Raw genomic sequence first — 14,715 nt, 5'->3', positions numbered from 1 at the left:
TACTTACTTGGATAAACAAATAAATGCCATTTTGTTTAATTATACCCCTAATAAATAATGGAATCAACCATTATCTATATTGTTCAATACTGAAACTTAAGCTTTATTAGATTTAATCATCGTAATTTAATCATTACTATTTAATTCAATTAATTTTAATCTAATATAATTTATTTATTACAGATCGAGAATTCATTACAACTTGGCCTTTCTGGTGGAAAGTAACAGTGATAACATTATTTAGTTGTGTACCTCTTTATATTCTCAAATATCTACGAAAGAAATTCAGCCCCCCAAGTTACTCAAAACTTTCAGAATAATTCAGACCCCCAAGTTACTGAAAACTTTCAGAATAAGACATTTTCTATTTCAGGGTATTGAATGTTTTCGAACTGCAAATGTAATTCCTTTTCTCTTTTTGAATTTCAATATACCAAATGGAATTTAATTTTACATACAATGTAATTTTTATCTCATGATAAATTGATAAAACACTTAATTTATGTTTTATTGAAGTTTTATTAATTTTTCTCATAGATTAAATTAACTTTGAAGGCCTAGCTGGCTTTAAACAAAATAAAAAAATGATACACTTTGATAAATACTGTTATGTATTTCAGTAATGTTTTTGTTGATAAGTAAAATTGCTATAAATTAAGCAATTATAGAAAATGCGCACATATTAGATAATGGTAATAAGTTTGTGTGGGAAAAAGTGTACTCTCACACAGTAGTAAATTACTATGTCTATTCTTAACCAACAGCTAATATATATCTCGCCACCTTAATAATTAAAACATATGTTGTGTGAGAACATATGGTGATTAAATTGGGAAACATGAATTTAATGAAACATGCACAGAGAAAGGAAAATCATTTTTACTACTAAATTTTTTTAATGAATCAGTTACTGCAGTAAAGTATTAGGCATGATATTCACTGCGTAATGCTTGATTCACACTTGAACGCACCGACGTCGATGCAACGCAAGTGAATTGACCAATCATAAGCCACAGTTCGGATGATCCATCGCGTCATGATTGGTCAAATTACTTTTGGTGCGCTTATGTCTTTGCGTTGCGTCCAAGAAGTCACAATGAAGCTTTATTCTCACAGTAACTCTATTTTTAAACCTTTAAATTTGCGCTCTTTGTATAAATTTAATTTACAACCATAGATATTTTAAAATGGTTCACTGATTTTAAGGAAAGATCAGGGTCGTGAAATATTCAATGGTTTCAAAGAAAGAATACCTTGAAAGATTATTTGATTGAAGTTTTTATTGTTATTCGTCACAATATCATCACTGTACCAAAACCCACTTGTCGTTCATTTTTAACAACTATCTTTAATTTTTTGAGTAGGCTTGACAAGGCAACTCAAAATTGACACGTATAGCCTACCTATTTGTTCAGATAACAGCTACAACTTTGTGTATACAATTATAATTTAATGCATCTAGTTTGGGTAAACTACAATTTTACAAAACAAAAAAAAACAACATTTTAAAAGCAGTATACTCTATCATATAAACGAAATCAAGTGAATTCCGAATGTCAATAATACTAATGTATTTTGTTATACTACAATACAATTTGAATTAGTCTTGTTCTTCAGATTACAGTAGTCAACAGTCTACTGAAAATGGTGCTGAGGGGAGGGGGGGGGGGCGGGGTTCACACTTTTTTGGATATGGTACAAAACGTACGCGTGCGAACCACAGCGCTTAAAAAACGTAACGTAAAGGCCAATTTACACAGACGAGCGGTAAAACGGTAAGCGTAGTTTGTCCCACGTAGAATCTGTGTCTATCGTTGTGTGCAAATGGTCACACGGATCAACATAGATTCTATATTGTTACCGTAACCGCTCGTCTGTGTAAATTGGACGTAAGCCCGAGTTTTCTCTGGCCGGACCGCCAGACCGAATGAGAGTTTGAATGTACAGTAGTACTTTTTAGCCTTTTTGTTTCATTATTTATTATGTCTTGAAGAATGTTCCTTTATGAGCACGTCCGCAGCTGTGCACAACTTAACTGTGTTTTTGTATTACCGAAATTGTATACCCGATTCTCAGTGTTATATCCCCACATCACGACAATAATTGCCCAGTATCATAGAAAAATTCGGTAATACCATAGAGATATCCACTCATATCTCTATGGTAATACGGTATTGCCGTGGTCTGTCGGTTAAAGTCCCCGCTTAACAGTTTAAGACTCTACTGCGCGTGCCACAATGTTCAAAACAAAACTTATTTTTATAGAAACTTTTACAATTTCTTGCTGTATACATTTCTGCACAAATTCTGTATACATTGTATAGTGTTTGATATAAGTTTGTTTTAGATGTTGCTACATACACAATATACACAGATCAATGAATAAGTGGATTTAATATTTATTATATAATATATCTGTGGTAGGTTTTTTTTTCGTAGCAAAACAAGAACGAACTTGTTTGTGAATATTTGTGATAAACTACAAAGTTTGTTTTTTTGTACTGTAGGTTTCGTATAGGATTATATTGTTGTTGTAAATAAATACAAAATAATGTGTTTTTAGATTGACCATATATAATATATAAATGTTGTATTTAGATTTGTGTGAGCAATATAATATATTATATGTTTTGCATATACATTTGTTACAATTGTCGGTCATCGCGACAAACTTGCATTCAATCTCAAACACATAACGTACGCTCCGCCCCTTTTACGCAGACGTAACCGTTTGTTATGATGTAACGATGACGTGTGTGTGGCCGTTTGTTAAATAACGTTCACGTAACGCTGTGGATCGAAAAGTTTATTTTTAGTTTATTTTTGTTGTATACAAACATTGTCTTTCATTATTCCAGTATAGTATGATTAATTAAATGCAATCTTCGCTTATATTTGGTGAAATGGAAATGGATCTACTTTAAATTTAAAGGGAAATGGTTGAATTTAAAATTCAGTAACTTATTTTTGAAATTTATACAATTATTTTCAAGAGACATATATTAGTAGAGGGTTGACTAATAAAGTTTAATTAGTAAACAACATGTTTTTGTTTTATATTTTTCGTTTTAATCTGTAATTTCTTTAATATTTCGACGGAAATTGTTGCTGAATCTAATCCACCACCAACATGGTACGTTTCGGAAGCGAGTGTTTGATGCATTCATTTTGAAGCGTTAAATCGACAGACCGACCGACGGAAACCTTTCAACTACTCATAAAAGCAAGGCAATCTAACAACAGGATGCTGAGCTCCGGTTTATCTGTGGCTGCGACACGATCAGTTGTTCCCTGCCGCGGAGAATATGAACATACAGTACTGTTGGTATTTGTCGCAGCCAGGCATAAGAACTGTTACGAGTTTCTGTTCCTAAGCTGAGACCAGGATACAATCTCTCCACAGTTGTAATGGAAATTTAAAATTAAAGATTATTTCCGTCGCTATAACTATGCCAATGGTCATATAAATACTACACAGTTAAAGGATGCTAAATTTGAAATAATTTTCCCGTGGGAATATGTTTACTTCCGTTTAAGAATTTCAAAGAGTTTGATGGACTGAACAAAATGTTGTTGACAGCGATAATACTGTAATATCAAATATAATGAACGAATAATGGAACTATTCATTTACTTTTCTTATAGTTATTGTTCGTAGAACGATAGCATAACATGTTTAGCAGGTAATAATCCCTTTCTTATAATAGCTTCATATAGGTGGAGATAATGATGATATTATGACATGATGATCCTGCTCAATGGAGCAGAACATCGTGTTACTTGGAACTTATCGGGTCCATTTCACCATGTTCAATATACCACGATATAATCTTTACTATAACGTGTTTTACGTTTTGTAGTTGCGTGTCCAAGTATTAATCTAATCAAAAACCAAGACCACACACTGTTAAGTAATATTGTGTAAACATAAAAGCAATCGGCTCAGATTTTATGACACGAATTGCGTTACATTATATCGAGCTACGTGGTGGTCAAGTTAATTTAATTAATTAGGCACAGGATACACTGTATCTTTTTAATTGAAGTCATCAGTATTCTAAGCTTACCCTACTTCAGTACTAATTCGCCACTTCAGTCTTTCAATCAATTCCCCCTCACCCAACCCCTCTCCTCCGCCGCTCCACTTCCTTCCATTCCCACACTGTTTTCGGTGTTTTCCTAGCCCGATGGATAGAGTGAAAAAGGCCACAGGCGATTATTGTATGTGATCCTTTGGCGGTTCCTCTTTGGCAGTCGATATAGCGCCGGTGTCGCGCCAAATTAGGTTCGCGGAACTAAATTGGACCCTTCAGGCTTCATCCAGTCAAAAATGTCAATGAAAATTATTATTTGAATTAGTAAACCGTACTGATTAGGTCAGCAGCCAAAATGTAAAGTCTGTTATTGTTAGTCTGTCATTGATTATCGGTTTATTGAGTATCGCTTTATTGATTATCGGTTTATGCTTCTTTAGTTACAGTAACCGGTTTCTAATTTTATAGGCCTAATCGCAAAAAAATAAAACGACATCATTTACAATGTGCTTTCCCATTTTATTATCTAAAAAGCTAACTCTCATAATTTAAAAATATTATTTATACAGTGTGTTAATTTCAATATTTCATCTCAATAATGCCTTAAAACTAAAACGTCTCGTCATTGGGCAAATGTTGGCTTGTGACGTCATAATATTTTTTTGTTGCGTTCCATCATTTGTTTTCAATAGTTTGTGCTCCTTTTGCTCGTACGGTAAAAAACCCTCTACGTGTTATAATATAATTATTTTAGTGTACACTCAAGTACTGGCCCCGACTCCATTTTTTTTCGTTGAAAGACAATTCAAATTCAGAATAAGTTAAACCTAAGTTAAGTTTATGTTTTAGCAAAATACAGTAGTTTCTTTAAAATGCTTACTCTACAAATATATAAATAAAACATTTATTGCGCTTTGACGTACGAAATGACGTAATTCATTACGTGTATAAAAAACACGACACCGTTAAGCCTTACGGTACTGCAGGTACTAAAACAACAAAGAAAACAATACATATTTAGGCATACACACCACCGTATCAAACGTGTACATCACTTATTTCATAAAATAAATTTTAGACTTTAATAATCAAAATTGTTTAAGAAAAGTTAGGCCTAAACTATCACAATGTACTACTGGTAGTGCGTTGCGTCGGGTCTGACACTACCGCATCGTAACACGGTAGTTTTTAAGAAGGTGGTAAGATCATAAATGTTGTGATGATGCGAAGACATCTATTGATTCTTTTCATCTAAAACCCCGCATATATACCGAACCCAAAAACCAATTGTCCTTATTATACTATAGCAAAATTGTGATTCCCCTCAAGCTCTGTCTACACCATCAAACTTTATGTGACACAAAATGTGATGTGCTCATAATTTGGACACGATGACGTCATATCGCCACCACATTTGGGCACACCACACTTTTTTTTCGAACTATATAGTTTTTATAGTGGAGACAGAGCTTTAGCCTTGTTTCTATTTAGTGCCTCGTAAAGTTCCATATATCAGGCAAAGGGCTTAGTAAGTCCTCCCTAAAATCTCTTAATAAGTATTGCATCGGTGCTTCCCTGTATCCTAGCATTCTCAAGACATCTCTACAGACGTCTTGTATTCCGACCGACGTCTCAAACGGGATGCTGTTCCGCCATTCCTGCCATGTTGCCGACGAATTACGACTGACGGCGTACGAGTCTCCGCTAGACGTCTGTGTGTTGTTCGTAATCCACTGTACCACGTGACGCGGAAGCTTTCCAAGACCCGCAAATTTATATAAATCCTGCGCCGTCTCTTCAGGCTTTCGTGCCATGTCCTCATACCTGACGATCTTATAAATATCTTTTAGCCAATCAGGTGTTGGCTTATTCGTAACAAATTCTAAGTTCTGTTTCATACGTAAGCAAAGATACCTTACGTTGTTTAACTCATCTGGCGTCATGTCCATACTGTTTTTTTTCTCGCTCTTTGCGCGACTGATAAACGTACCTCTTGGATCACGCACCAGATGTATGATCTTCAAGTTAAACGACTGGTCACGTGCTAACGATTCAATATCTTGGAGCTTAGCAAAGCGAATTGTTTTTACTGCAAATATTTTATATTTCAGACACTCGTCATGTGTTGTTACCGACTTTAGCGCCTTACATGTTCTTTTTGGTCCTACGTTTGTCTCCGGTTCACACAGAGGTGGCGTAGATAAAGCTCGACTAGACAAACGATGCAAATAATTTTTACTGTAAAAATTCAACAACGAATGTTTTGGCGGGAAACGACAATTAAAAATATCAGATATCATCTCCGTAGAATTTCCCGCGAAATATTCTCTCGGCACTTTCTGTTCTATACTTTTAAGAGGTTCAAAATGAAAGAACACGTTTTTATTTTGATTAAATAATTGACCTAAGAAACTTGACCCGGATCTCCGGTTAGTGATTATCAGGATATGTGATGGATCTTTTGGTACAAACTCTTCTGAATTATCACGTCTTGAAAACAACGACGGTAACACTTGGAACCCAGGACCGTAGTTGAGTATACTACGACGGATGATTTGAGCGAGTTGAGGGCTTTGGTCCGCTGCTTCGCCAGGAACTTGGCTACGTTGCTTGCCATGTTTATACGTCTCTAGTAAGATTTCGCTGGCAGTCTGTATGAATGTAAATATAACAGCAAGGATGAAGGCGTACGTGATGACGGCGAAGGAGCAACAGGCCCGTGGGCGGTAGAATAAACGACGAAGATTCATGGGCACTGAAAGAAAAGAAACCCGTATGAACATTAATTTTAGAAATGAGTAACATTAAATATTCAGTAGTCTTAGTTCTGCAGTCTCCGTTCATTATGTACTTTTTCTGATTGCCGTTATCGTACCGTAGGCTCATGGAGGTATGGTAGGCTATTCATACGTCAGCTTGTTTTGTCATGATGATGTTGGTGATTTTCGTCAACGTCATCATTGGCCGTCGTCTGCGATAATCGTCCGTTTCATAATATAATGTAAACCTGTCGCCTATTCGTCGTATTTTCCGTCGTCGTCGTCGCCCCCCTCGGTGTCCTTGGGGTGTCGACGCTATTGTTGTTAATACAAGTCCTAAAATATTAGTCGTTTAAATGTACTGTACAAACATTTTATACATCATCGTCAAATACCGTAGGCAGTTACGGTAATGTTTTTAGTGGCAGATGATTAAATAGCTACATTTTAACCCCTGTAACCACTGTTTAAGTCTAAAAAGACTACAAAAGAACCGTCAACTGTGCCAACACAGTTATCGACCTTGCGCCGTGCTTGGCCCTATAGTAATATGCCACATCTGGTTAAAGACTGTAGGTTAAACAAGCACCACATACCACGCTACACTCACCGGAAACTGTTTCTTTCCGTCCGTTCACCTACAAATGGCAACCTCCCTCAATTAAACATTAATATTAGTGTTTATCACCTTTGTCTTTGATTGTATTGACCACAACATCAGCCGAATTAACCTCTAGGCATAAACGTCACACCGTTAACATGTATATTTGAGCAGGGAGTTGTAAAATTCTCCCTGTATTTGAGCATTCACATTCGAAAGATGAGGATTTTTGTTTGGTTATGGCACGTCATGTGTGACTTAATTATCTCACGTCTTGGTGTATCACCATCCTATTCAATAGTATTGGTAATCAAATAGGCCTACAGTACAAGAATATCAACTTGGCCTGGTAAATTTACTGGTATTGTCTGTCTATTACTAGGGGTCATTTCATCCGGTACCGATGGAAAAATGAAGATCACGTAATAGCGATCGAATTATCGTCTTCATCAAAGTTTAAACATGGAGGTACCGGTACGGTACAGGTTTAAACACGCACGTCAAATTCCTCGACCATTGGCGATGTTTTTACGCCGGAAAACGGTGTAATTTTCAAAAGTAGGCCTACCATACCATAGTGAAATGTAATACTGTAGTATAAAGTAGTCTAACCTAGATCAAATTAGATAAGTATGTTGTGTTGTGCTAAGAATACGGTATGATCTGAATATGCTATGATATTACATTGATACGATTTAGATCTTTAACGTTGCATCATATCGTTGCATGATTTCGATCATCTGACAGACGTTTCAAATCAATTTCCGGCCTTTTAATTTACAACAGAACAAAATGTAACCTGTTCAATTACCCCCAAGGTTGAATTTTACGAATGCTGAATGCATAATATCCTTTAATACGTACAGTAGAACCCTATTAAGGGGACACCTTTTTTTTGGAGCGGAGGTGGGGATACACCACCTAACAAAGTGTCCTCTTAAATAAGGGTGTTCCCTGAATAGGAGTGTCCACTGAATAATAGGCTTGGCCGTTCCCCTTGTTTCGTTTCACGAGAACATGTCCCCATATTTAGGGGGGTTCCCCTTAATTGGGATGACCCAAATGAGCGTTATTAGTAATAGAATAAAATTTCTGTCTACACTATCAAACTTTATGTGACAACAAAATATAAATGTGCCTATGGACATGATGATGTCATATCACTACCATATTTGGGAATATCAATCATATCAAAGAGTAAAACTAGTTTTATAGTGAAGGGGGTGGTTGAGTATACACAATCTATTTTGATACAGTATTTCAAAATTCACCTGAACAGGCTGAAAAACACATTTTTACACACTTACCCATATAAAACCGTAACGATAAAGTTAGCCAGAAGTCAGTAAATATGATATATAATTATTCTTAGGAAACGATTGACTGGTTTTTATCCGACCTCGGCTATGGCGCGCCATACTCGGCTGACTTTTTATTCAAAGATCCACACTCCATGAAAGATCCAATGACCTAGTATCTGTTACTATATCCATTTCATTGTTAAATTATAGGAAGTGATTTTAACAAAGAAAACAACAATCAAAATATAATAAAAGTGTGAACTCCACGGTACATAAAGCAAGTCTCTCCGGCCGGATACAGACAAAATACCGTATAACATTTTCAATTGCGGAGGCGTAAAGTATATAAATTAATCTAGGCCTATATTTATTTTATTTTTTGTTTCAGTTGGACAGAGTGATTGACCCACCGGGCCCAGGTCATATTTGTCGTATGCATTTTGTTCCATCCATAAACCATTGAACAATTGTAACTTTTTCTTGATAGCAATCCCCTCGATGCTCTAGGCTTATTTTTCTTTAATTTAATTGGTGTCAAACGGCAAGATTTCCCGTGAAGTTCGCCAGTTGTTGCTTGCCGGGTTAACATAGCCTGGCTTACAATTTACATCGAATATCGTGATCTTATGAATTCTATCTATTATGTACAGGTTTCGCTGTTCTATTAGTCAAGTTCAATTAAAGTTTAAAAGATGATATTAAATGGATTGGGGGAAATACAAAATAATGTAGAGGCCTACACAACAGGCCTATATTGCAGAAAACATGCGTGCGCCTCAACTCATTATTTTTATATCCATTTTCTATTTATTTTCTTCGACTAATACTAATTTTTAATAAATGGAGAAATGCCTACAATATAAATATCTGAATCAATCTCAACAAAAGCAACGATAAGATCAACGATAAGATCACCGATAAAAATCTCAATAAAATTTAATTTTATAAAATGACCTCGAAATCTCTTTTGATAACATAACAAGGGGCTGAAAGAATTGTGCGGAGGAATGCAAACTACAATCTTAAAATTCTCCAGTAACTGAAGAGAAATTAATCTATGCCTAGGTCACGTTAATTTGTGCTTCAGCCGGTAATTATAGAATTCCGTTGAACTTTGCTAAATTTAAAGATTGTTTCCGCTATCAGTAATGAAATATCATAAACTCGGAGTATGAATAGTGTGGACATGTTTTCCTGAGAAAGACGTGTGAACGAGAATGTGACCAATTATATATGGTGCGCCAGTGAACTATGGGACGCACATGGAGCACCGTGGTACAACATGGTCAGTCTGAGGGTATGAGATCTCTATAGACAAAGTCAACGTAACATCATGGCAAATTAATGTGGTCAATATCTAGAACAGAACATGGCCCATTTGGACATTACTGTATTGGGTAGCTTTCGATATATTGTGATATTCCTCACCATTGGTTCCTCGCGACTTTTGGCGGATTCTAGAGGTTCAGGAGAGAGGACCAACAGCACAATGTCGAAGTCTGGCCAGATTGACCAGCCATGAGGCTACAATACTACAAACGTCTAATATAAATGTTGGTGTGTACAAATAATTCCAATTGATTCTGAAACGATCGATGAAACTGAAACTACGGTTTTTGCTAAATATCACATTATATTTCAATTATACAGTATTATACAGTGATGTATTTGTGTATAACTGCGAATATGCAATATCATGCATAATTTAGGTTTTACTAGGTCTAGTAGAAGTTAATTTATATAGCAAAACATACGGAAGGAATTATTAACAAGCGATTACATTAGCAGCTAACGATTGCTGTCTTTAGACCACTGAGTATGCAACGCCAACGAGACAAACAAAGTTGATTACTTTTATCATGCAGGATGTAACCTCCATGCTTTCATTTACACAGTAGATTTTAATTTAGTGGACTTTCTAATGATACCATTTTAGCGTTCCATAGTTGAGGTGTAGTGTTTTCATCAGACCCAGCATGGTCAAAAAAGGATGAGCTTTATTGACAACCACTGTCTGTCTGGCCTTGTCTGGTGGAAAACCTCCCTGTAGTGACGTAATGACGGAGCGAGGATAATATTTGACATCTATTAATGTTTAGTCATTTTACAAGACAATGAATAAATGATAACCAACTCCAATTTATGTTGAACCCCATCCAACTTAATTATAAATAAACTTGGGTGGTACAATAAACACGTACTCATTTAAAAACAAACACCTCGTAAAATCGCCGACGCATGAAACTTGAACTGGCAGTCTGACTCGGGGAATCTATTAATCATATATAAAGCACCAAGACCGTCCGCAACATATCGTTCACATAAGATTTTATCGTGCTTGTACATCTTGTACGATGACCACTACTACTACTCTCCATGCCATATGGCTAGTGAGATGAGTAATTCTTCGCGCAATTTAATTACTCAGTAGTAAAGGAGCTAAATGTACCATTCACAGAAAGAGAACAGACAACATATTTAGGTTTACGAAGAAAATTTACCTATATAGTCTAATGAAAGAAGGTGTCTTTCAGGATTTGAATTTCTTCATTGATGGACTTTATAGAGATGTGATTGTGAGTGGTTGGGGGTGGGTAAGTGGATTCACAATACTTTACTCACCTTGTTATCCGTCCAAATATTATACAATATTAATACTTTGTTAGTTTAGACCTATGACATGCATTGGACGTCGTGTAAACCATATTTGAGAGTTCTACTTCTACAATTTAATCAGTGAGTTTATTCAAGCAAAACTTACCAACTTCCTATAGGCAAACGACAATACACATTCTCTAGTATAAATCCATGTTGTGAGTCACCATTTAGCAGTCCGTATCGAGTAACAACTTATCGCCAACTGTGAACTATGCACGATAAAGTTCTTAAATTTCCAAACTAAGATTATATTCGTTGATAGAGGGCGGCATTGCTAAAATTCTTTTATGTCAATGTTTTCAGATTTATATATTAATATTCTTTTTTTCTTTTAAACTTTATTTTGAGATCACGTAATTATTGGTCACTGTAAATTTCAGTTAGATTAACAAAAGACAATTGTAACTATCAACTACTTTTTTATTTTAAGAAAGTTATTATAAAGTTATATATAGGCCTATATTATTTGTAGGTTCTCTTATCTTTCAAACTTTTGTAGCCTAAAATGTATCAATTAGTTATTTGATTATAAATTAGTTATTTATCATTTGCTAACAACATTAAATTGTCAATTGAATTAATAGTTTAAATCATTTTTTCTATGATGGACCGTACTTATAGTTAAGTCAGGTGACTAGATTATTAACTTTGATTGGCTGAATCCTCAGGTGTTTTATGACGAGTCATCTTATCCAAATTATTACCGGTACTTTTAGTTGCGTACTTTTTATCGTCTGCGTGCTTAGTTAATTTTGTTCAAACAATTGTTGTGAAAAAACTATGCCTGTTGTTGAAGAAACCAAACATTTAGAAGTGGGTAAGTATAGAGAACTGAATTGTGTGTTTTAGATGTATTATTTTAGTGTTTACCGTTTAGTGTAGCATTCTAGGCTGTGGTTGGGCAGAGCCACTTCCTGTGGTTGTGGTTCAGTCATCTGGATAAAGTATGCGAGTACCTGGTAAACATCTTAACAGGAAGTGATCATGTTACTTGAGGCTATGCAATCGAATATACTTGCTTTTATATGTAATATAAATGTGATAATAAAAAACCCAACCTACTCTGGAGAATCCCCAAATTATTTATGCATGCTTAAATTTAATTGCCAATTTACACTAAATAATATACAGTAATCTATTATTATTATTTAATTGTTTTTTCGTTCACAGATGCTCCACTACCACCTCTAAAAAAGGGTTTATTGCGATTGTACAGTAACAGATTCTGTGTTTTCTCCCAGAGAACTCGATTAGTATTAGCAGCTAAGTCGGCAAAGTAAATATTTTTTTATTTGTTTTATGACTTATGACTCTCTACCCTCTTTCTCGACTAATAAGGGCCTAGATAGACATTTCAATTTCTTGAATTAATAATATTATATTTTTGCGTTTTTTGTTGTAAAGCTATGAAATAATTAACATCCACTTAAAGAAGAAGCCGACATGGTACGCAAGTAAAAACCCAAATGGGACAACACCATGTCTTGAGAAAGATGAGGATATAGTGTGGGACTCCACCATCACGTGCGAGTATGGCAACGACATCTTCGCTGAAAACCCGCTATGGCCGACGGATCCACTTGCAAAAGCTAAAGATCGTATGCTGATAGATTTCTTTAACAGTAAGGTATGCGTATATATAATGTGGACATAAAATGGTGTTGTCAATACTAGGGTATTTGGTTCAAATCCCTTTAGATGGAAGGATTTATTTTTTACATGACGACAAAGTATTGTTGACCTTAAAATTTATGTTTAAGACAGCAGCATAACACCATTCAATTGTAAAAATTTTCCTATCTAATTAAATACCACTTAAAAAGAAATACTTAAATATTATATTGACTTAAGTCATATGCTTAAAGTGAAATGCTTAGTATTTAAGGTAACTATCCCTCACTGTGTGATTGTAATGAACATGGCTATTATTCAGAGACTATTATACTACTAAAAGTGTTTAGAAGTATGTTATTTAAAACAAAAAAAGTAAAAATTTGACAGAGCTGACTAATATGTTTCGTTTTTTTTCTTTATTGCAGATTTTTCCTAATTTTATGAAGCTTACATTTTATCCCGTTGAAGGTAAAGAGGAGTTTTATCAACAAGAATATGAAAAGAATGTTGGTAAACTGCAGGAGAACTTGGTGGAACGAGGAACTACTTTTTTTGGAGGTAAGAACTTGTCAATAATGTTTTGAGGTGAGCTTTCTACGCAGTGTTGGAATGTGTGTTAGTGTGTCCACTCCAAATTTGTCAGGAGTGGGATGGGTGTGTATAAGCAAAAAAGTATCATGGATTTAATGCTGAGCAGAGGTGGGCAAGGAAACCCACTTTCAAAGTCTTCCACCCACCTTAAAACATTTTTAGGCCTTCTACCTAGCCTAATTTTAACACAGCCACCCATTCAAGAAACCTCTTGGTACCAGAAAGTATGTTTTGTTCACAGCCATAACTAATCATTCCTAGACTTCTCTAGTATAGCCAAATCCCTAACACTCCTACAGCATACTTTGTGGGCCCAAATTGTCCCCTTAATTGGGGTTCCCCCAAGTATTGGTTGGCCATGTGTTAAAACATTTATGTCCCCACTTTTGTTTCACAGGAAAGTAATTAATAGAAGTGTCCCCTAAATAGGTGTGTCCCATTGTATTTTACTTTATGTACTGTTATGATCTCTTCTAGGATCACAGCCTGGGATGGTTGACTACATAATGTGGCCTTGGTTTGAGCGTTGGGTACTCCTGGATGATACATTCCCCAAGGACAATTTTCCAACGGTAAGTAGAAATAATTTTTAAAATTTATTTTATTAACACTCATTTATTAACACCATCATCATCATTTTTTTTTTACTTATATCTAACAATTATTTTTCTCAGATTCTTACATGGCGCAAAAACATGATTGCTGCTCCTGCTGTAAAAGAAGCTGCGATACCAGACGATATTCATTTAGAATATTTCAACAATTTTAAGCAAAACTTATTCCAATATGATTACTAAAAACCAGTAATTGCCACATTTCCAAAGTTCTCATGTTTTTACTAAAATGTACAGTATTTACATTAAGTAAATGGTGGTGATGGTGTTGATTATAATATAATTAGCATATAATTTGCATTTAATGCTAATTGTTATGACGAAATAATTTTAGTTTAGTATATGGATATTTTTATTTTCATAAAAATCATATTATTTAAAATGGCACGATAGCACAGTCATAGATTAAGTTTTATTTTTAGTCAAGAGTTTTTGTATCATGCTTTTTACATGTTTATTTTATATTACTTATTAAAGAATTTAGAGTATATTTTACACAGGCAGTTAAAACTATTAAAACTTTTACCTTTAATTTATATATTA

At 34.9% G+C, this 14,715-nt stretch overlaps 3 protein-coding genes across 7 annotated transcripts in view; 2 read left to right on the top strand and 1 right to left on the bottom strand.

Moving 5' to 3' along the window:
• Window positions 1-2,532, top strand: part of LOC144850653 (putative phospholipid-transporting ATPase IIB) — a 28,848-nt gene extending 26,316 nt beyond the window's left edge. For all 3 annotated transcript variants that reach the window (XM_078708002.1, XM_078708003.1, XM_078708004.1), the window contains exon 22: window positions 184-2,532. In XM_078708002.1, coding sequence (XP_078564128.1) covers window positions 184-320 — 137 coding nt within the window. In that variant the 3' untranslated portion in view covers window positions 321-2,532. The remainder of the gene's footprint in view (window positions 1-183) is intronic.
• Window positions 2,533-4,538: 2,006 nt separating this feature from the next.
• LOC144849575 (carbohydrate sulfotransferase 5-like) lies at window positions 4,539-11,548 on the bottom strand. Of its 3 annotated transcripts, none has more exons than XM_078706526.1 (2): window positions 11,457-11,548; window positions 4,539-6,789 (listed from the first exon to the last, which is right to left on the bottom strand). In XM_078706526.1, the coding sequence occupies exon 2, from the start codon at window positions 6,782-6,784 to the stop codon at window positions 5,522-5,524; it is 1,263 nt and encodes a 420-aa protein (XP_078562652.1). In that variant the 5' UTR covers window positions 6,785-6,789; window positions 11,457-11,548; the 3' UTR covers window positions 4,539-5,521. The 3 variants fall into 3 exon arrangements, with proteins under 3 accessions (XP_078562652.1, XP_078562653.1, XP_078562654.1); XM_078706527.1 differs by lacking the exon at window positions 11,457-11,548 and adding an exon at window positions 7,404-7,980; XM_078706528.1 differs by lacking the exon at window positions 11,457-11,548 and adding an exon at window positions 7,482-7,980.
• Window positions 11,549-12,025: 477 nt separating this feature from the next.
• Window positions 12,026-14,708, top strand: LOC144850687 (glutathione S-transferase omega-1-like). The gene is made up of 6 exons (XM_078708063.1): window positions 12,026-12,170; window positions 12,524-12,629; window positions 12,758-12,980; window positions 13,393-13,525; window positions 14,036-14,130; window positions 14,233-14,708. The coding sequence occupies exons 1-6, from the start codon at window positions 12,134-12,136 to the stop codon at window positions 14,353-14,355; spliced, it is 717 nt and encodes a 238-aa protein (XP_078564189.1). The 5' UTR covers window positions 12,026-12,133; the 3' UTR covers window positions 14,356-14,708.
• Window positions 14,709-14,715: the final 7 nt, after the last annotated feature.

This window comes from Antedon bifida, chromosome 8 (genome assembly GCF_963402885.1).
Source record: "Antedon bifida chromosome 8, ecAntBifi1.1, whole genome shotgun sequence".
Taxonomy (NCBI): Eukaryota; Metazoa; Echinodermata; class Crinoidea; order Comatulida; family Antedonidae; genus Antedon; species Antedon bifida.
This window is presented reverse-complemented; position numbering and strand designations above follow the sequence as displayed.